At 38.7% G+C, this 6,528-nt stretch overlaps 1 protein-coding gene across 2 annotated transcripts in view; it reads left to right on the forward strand.

Moving 5' to 3' along the window:
• arhgap19 (Rho GTPase activating protein 19) overlaps positions 1 to 4,129 on the forward strand; it is a 10,505-nt gene extending 6,376 nt beyond the window's left edge. Inside the window, exons 8-12 of one of the 2 annotated variants that reach the window (XM_024290128.2) lie at positions 303 to 509; positions 580 to 684; positions 767 to 874; positions 1,930 to 2,031; positions 3,105 to 4,129. In XM_024290128.2, coding sequence (XP_024145896.1) covers positions 303 to 509; positions 580 to 684; positions 767 to 874; positions 1,930 to 2,031; positions 3,105 to 3,149 — 567 coding nt within the window. In that variant the 3' untranslated portion in view covers positions 3,150 to 4,129. The remainder of the gene's footprint in view (positions 1 to 302; positions 510 to 579; positions 685 to 766; positions 875 to 1,929; positions 2,032 to 3,104) is intronic. The other variant, XM_024290129.2, reaches the window with a different exon arrangement.
• Positions 4,130 to 6,528: the final 2,399 nt, after the last annotated feature.

Here is a 6,528-nt window from a genome sequence, read left to right on the forward strand (position 1 = left end):
AAAAAAAATATATATATATATATATATATATATATATATTTTGTAAATGTTTTAGAAATTAAACTGTATTTACTTTTAAATCATTTATTTAAAGATGATGGAATGTTGAACCGCCGCAGAACCAAAGACTTTGTGTTCCGGTTCAGAACCAGGTCCGTGTTCCGGTTTTCTGGTTCAGGTCCGTGTTCCGGTTCAGAACCACGTCCGCGTTCTTTACCCGGACGGCGGTTCCGTTCCCTCTGTTCTGGTCTGTCGGGTCTCTTCGGTTCTGAGCGCCGGGTCGTCTGTTCTGGGTCTTCCAGGACGACCTGGAGCTGCTGGCGGCGAGCAGCTCTCCGGCTCCCAGGACGGTTTTTCCCCGGAAGAGGGCGGCGGTCCTGGCCCCGCCCCCCCAGGAGGCGTGCGGGTCTCCGGCCCAGCAGTACACGGACGAGGCGCTGAAGGAGCTCTTCCGGCACGTCCACCAGAACATGCCGGACTCGGCCAAGAAGAAGAAGCTCGTCCGACAGGTTCTGCTCCGACCGAGTTCTGCAGGGATCCGGATGATCCGAGTAACTCCGAACTCTCTGTGTGTCTCAGCTGGTCAGACAGACCAACGCGGCGGCGCCGGCTGAAGACCCGCAGGCTCCGCCCCCTCCCAGCAGGAAACACCCGCGCTCGCGCTCCTTCGGCGGCCTCATTAAGGTAGTCCTGCGGTTCTGTCCGGATCCAGAACTACAAACGTTTGAGCGGTCCAACCTGAGGTGCTGTGTTGCTATGGTAACAGCGCAGAACTCGAGGCGAGCAGCTGACGGCGGAGAGGCGGGGCAGACACGGCTCCCCCGACGGCGCCGGCCAGAGAAAAGGCGGCAAAGAGAACGTCGTCCTGCAGGCGGTGAGGAACCGGATGTACTCGCACGGCGGGAACGGTTTAGTTTAGTTTAGTTTAAAGGATGTTTGGATGAAACGAAAAGGAAAGAAAACAGAAACGAGTCAGAAGAAGACATCAGAAACATGAAGACGTTACACGATTATCAGGAAGAAGATTTGTGATTATTTCAAAACAATTCAAAAGTTGAAATGAGTTTTGTTTAAACAAAATAAAATCATCAGGAAAATGTTAAAGTTTTACTAAGAAAAAAGTCATAAAATTAGAAAATGTACAGAATCAGAAAAAAAGTTACAATTGAGCAAAAATAAAGATGTAAAATTAGGAGAATGAAAAACGATTCAGTCGAAATGAAAAAGTAAATTCCTGATTTAAAGTCACAAGTTTATATTTTTGGATATAAAGTTGTTTGTTTCCATGACAGTAAACCTGATGACGTCATCCATCATCTGAACCGGATTCTGTTCAAACAAAAACTGTAAATCCTAAAAAGGACATTTTATTTTGAAAAGCATCACATTTCCTTTATAAAATTAAGACTTGTTTGCAGCATAAACCTTTTGGCTTTAGTTTAGCAAATGAAATATTTTTATTGTAACTTTAAGACTTTATTTTTATTCATTTTGTTCTAGTTTTTTCTTCTGTTTTTTGATTGATTTTATTTATTTGACAGATTTATTATCGACAAAACAAATCACAGATTTTTTAAACTAATTACAGAAATAATGAAATATATTGATTAGAAAAACAACAAATAAATAAACAAAGACAGATTTATGTCACATTTGATTCATTAAATATAATAATTATTTGCTAAAGTCGAGTTTTCGTCTGTTGGTGAAGCTAAAACGAAGAAGTTTGTGTTTTCACTCGTCTTCAGTTTGATGTGATGAAGACATAAATGTCGTAAATGAGTTCAGGATGAAACGTTAACGTTGAATGTGTGTGCATGTGTGTGTGCATGTGTGCGTGCATGTGTGTGTGCATGTGTACGTGCATGTGTGTGTGCATGTGTGCGTGCATGTGTGTGTGCATGTGTGCGTGTACGTGTGCATGTGCAGGTCAACAGTCCGCTGAGCGGTTCCGTCTTGGGGAAATCCGGGCTGGTTGTGAGAAATCCAGACTTTCTGTGGAACCGAGACGAAGCGCTGAAACCTCCGAAGGTTCGTAGACGTTCATCGACTCGTTGGCGTCTTTCCTCCGAGAATCCTCGGCCTGTGATTGGTTGAGGTCTGCGGTGAGACGAGACGCCGTGTTCGGCTCGTACGTGTGGTCCTGCTTGTACCTCATAGAGTGGATCCATTCCAACCATCGTCATGGTAACGGCTCCAGGCTGACTCAACGTCTCGTTAAGTGATCCGAAGGGTCATTTCAGAGGTCAAAGGTCGCTTCTTTCCGCTTGTTTCGGCCCAAATGATGAAGCTCAAGTTTGTTTCTAAGAATCAGGAAAGTTTCACTTTGATATCATCAATAAATGTGGATCAACCAAAAAAACGATTTCTTTCAGCGATAATCATAGAATTATTTATAAATACTCTTAAAAAATGAGACAGGAAGACAGACATGAACCTCAGTGTTTCTGTTGCCATGGTTACCACATGCTGAACCTTATGTGACCAGAACTTCCTTTTTACCTTTCCATTATCACAGCCAATCAGAATGCTGGATTCATCTGGACCGTATTGTTAGAAATAAAATATTTAGAAACTGAACGAAAAGACTTTTATTTTGAAAATCGAAATCCCTCTGTGGTTTTTATCTGCAGATTTCTTCTTCTGGTTTAAGACATTTTCACATGTGATCATTAAACATCTGAGACGGATCCAGTTTCTGTTAAATATTGAGACCAGGACGGACGCCTCCATGAGAATCTGGGCGGAACCGGAAGAAAAACGATTATCTTAAAACAGAAACAGTTTGTGAGCTTCCAGATTTAATGAACATTTATTTATCAAAATCCTGCATGAACTGATCAAATACTGATGTTTAAATCTAGTTTTTACTCCGTTTTGTTTGCTTTGATGGATCATCATAAATATAAATATGAGTTTTAAAATGTAAGTTTACGCTTTATTTGGTAAATGTTGACCTTTCACCTCATCATGTTATAACTTTATTTTCACAAATTAGTTTTTTTCCTTTTTTCTGGCGTCTGTTTATCTCTGTTGTTGTTTGCACTTCTGCCCTTCAAAATGAAAGTCCGGTTGAGCTGAAGGGAGTTTTCCTGGTGTCCCAGCAGGAATCTCCGTCCCAGCCCAGGATGTGTCCGTCTGCTGTGTAGGAGCGTCTGGACCGGATGGAACTCTCCCCGTCTGTTTGTGCCCCCCGCACCGCGTGTACAGCGTCCGGCCGATGTTACAGATATTTATCGATAACGTTTGAGTCCAGCAGAAACATGGAAACGCTGCAGGACGGATCCGAGGTTTCTACTGGAAACGTTTCTAGTGTGAAGATGTTCCTCTGATTTATAGTTCTTGGGAGATGTTTGTTTGTTTGTTTGTTTGTTCTGGTGGTACAGCGTCAGCCTGTTTACATCACGTTTTTAGAGGATGAAGTTCCTCCAGATCGTTGAGTCCGACTTCACAGCTGCGAATCACAAGCAGACTTCGTTTGTTTTAGATGTTTACTGTGTGAAAATGTGAAACGTTTCGGTTCAGACGTTTATGAACTTTATTTTTATTGTTTTTAACCTTAGCTGGGGTGGGGGGGGTTTAAAGGAAAGTTGAATGAAGGTTTGTGTTTGAAGGTCGTTCAGGTGAGGAGTAAGGAGGGGGAGGAGTCATGGTCAGGGCTGCAGGTTTCAAGGTTTTCAGAGGAAGTTATTATGGGATGTTTGAGAGGTGTTGCTGCCCCCCCCCCCAGTGTTTTATTATTCTTCTGAACCCGGTTCCTCTCTGGCTGCAGTTTTACAAAGCTCCAGAAGGTGGCGCTGCATGTCTTGCAGCTGCTTTTGTTGCATTTTGGGAGTTCTCTGGTGGTGGGGGGGACTTTTAGTTTTTTTTACAGTGGAACAAAATGCCCCCCCTCCCTAATGTTACAAATGTGAAACTCTTTTGTTTGGTTTTACAGCCGAACATTTAACTTTTTTATGTTTTAACAGAGTTCTCTGGCGTTTCTGTGAACTTTTCTGTAACTTCTGGTTCAAATCTGTGGTTATTTTTGTGTAAAATAAGATGAGTTTGTCCACTGCTTTCCTTGGCATTTAATCTGCTTTGGATTAAAACTTTATATTTCCACTAAAACGGTGTGTTTGAAGCTTCAGAGGAAGTTTGTTTTTGTCTGCAATACCATACATGTCCACCAGAGGGAGCGCTAAGTTTTTACAGCTCAGGTACAAGAAAGGTTTGAGGAAGAGCTCCAACAACTGGAAAAAAATCATTTTTGTATTTGTGGGAACTTTATTTCTAGGATGTAATTCCTTACATGAAAAAAATACATATTTTTATTTAAAAAGTGCTTCCAAATTAAATATATTAAACACCAAAAAATAGTTTCTTCTGACTTATTAAAATATTTGATGGAATAAAAGTATATTTTTTCATCTAAATCAAGCCTCTGTAACCTTCAGCTCTTGAGTTCTAAAGGAAAATACTAATTATTCAAATTAATGATCAGTTATTTCAGTTTTGCATTTGCCTTGAGTTTTCTCTTTAGCTTTTTATTTTGTCAAACCACAGAGCAAAATGATTCATATGAAATTCTGTAGAAACGTTCTTTAAATTTGTGTTTTCATTGTGACATTAGTCAAATAAAAGTCTCCACAATTCTCATATTTTGGTAAATTACTCCAAAGTGGTTAAAGTTTTACACTAAGGCAGTTAAAAATGAGCTCCACATTTTTGTTGTCAAATAATTGGATTCTACTTCAATGTTTATATTTGGAGGTAAAAGGAGAGAATGATGGTGATGCACCAAAATCCTAATGATAAAAAACATGTCTTGCATTTTATTTTGAAATTACTTTGCTGCAGCTGCAGGATCCTAATTGCTGTATTTTATTTTGAAAGGAACTTGTGGAGGCTGCTGTCAAAAGTAAGAGACACAAAAAAGACACAGTAGTAATTTAACATGGTAATATTTCAAATCTACATTTTTTAAAATTATTTTTAATGGTCACAAAAACAAATATTGTGTATTTTTGTACAGTTTTGTGTGATTTTTTATAATAATATTTGTAGTCAGCAAATACTGTAACAAAAAAAAAAAATAATTGCGATTCATTTATTCCCAGGTTTGTGATTAATCAGTTTTTTTAATTGATTCCCGTCTCTAATAAATAAATAAATAAGTAAATAAATAACACAACTATCAAGAAGTTGTACGATTATGAGGAAAATTTAAAACTTTTACGAGAATAAGGTTGTAAAATGATTAGAAAATCATTAAAAGTTTATGACAACAAAATCCTAAAATAATGAGTAAAATGTCTAAATTTTACTAAGAAAAAAAATTTGAAAAAAGTGACATTTTAGCAAAACTAAAGTTGTACAATTATGAGAAAAAAGCAAAAAAATTAAAGGAAAAAAAAACTATCAAGCAAAAGGCAGAAATGTTGTGAATGAAAAAATAAATTTATGTTTGGAAAAACTCATAAATTTACAATGAGAAAATGGAGATTTATTAAAGTATTAATGTAGTGAACATAAAGTTGAGCATTTTCATAAAAGTAAATGTGATTCTTCATTTTAATGACGACTTTTAACGGCCATAAAAACATAAACTTTGTGTATTTTTCTAAACAATAATGAGGGACTTTCACTGGATGTTCTCCAGGTGAAGGAACGAAGGTGAGTTCTCAGTCAGACTCCACGAGGAGGAAACTGAACCGTTTTACTGCCAGAAGAACATCATTTCATTATCAAAACCATGAATATTCTACATTTTGAGGTTTTAAATGCATTTTATTGTTCATTCCTCTCTATGAAGAACCCCAAAGAGACATTTTGATCCATTCATGCATTTAAGAGTCATCCTCTAAAAGCCTGTAGCCCCTCCCATACCCACGATAACGAGCGGGTCCCTACGTGATGATGTCACAGAAAGAGAACCGCCCCTTTCAGGAGGAGTCAGCTCTGACAGCTCCGCCCCCAGGCTAACATAAACGCACTTTCTCCCTAAAGCTAGCAGTGAGCAGCAGAACACGCTGACCGGCTCTAGAATGACGTCATGAAGTGGGCGGTACCCACATCAGTGAAAGGCGGAGCCTAAGAGAGGATTTCCGCACAACAATAACCCACAAAAATAATTCATATTTCATAAATATTTTTTGTTCTTTAGTGCACAAAAGGTAATCTATGGTCATTTATATGCTGTTTAAAGTGATTCATGTCTCGTTATAAACTCTGTAAACTTTAAATCAAACAAGGAAATTAAAGTAAAATAAAACAATTTAAATTAATCTTTAAATAACATCTTTTTAGACAATATATGTTAACTCCTCCTTGGATTTATGAAGAAAATATTCTGAATTGATATTTTGTCACATAAGTATAGGAAGATGAATTTTTGGTTGACGAGTTAATGGACGTTTTGTTTCCCGCCGTCTCCTGATGGCGGGAGAATCTGGAGCATTTGTGATGCGTTTCAGAGCCGACATCTGTCCTCCTAGAAATCAATTCAGACGCGTCTGCAGACCCCCCCCCACCTACAGTAACCTGCAT

Source organism: Oryzias melastigma, linkage group LG1 (genome assembly GCF_002922805.2).
Source record: "Oryzias melastigma strain HK-1 linkage group LG1, ASM292280v2, whole genome shotgun sequence".
In the NCBI taxonomy this organism is placed as follows: Eukaryota; Metazoa; Chordata; class Actinopteri; order Beloniformes; family Adrianichthyidae; genus Oryzias; species Oryzias melastigma.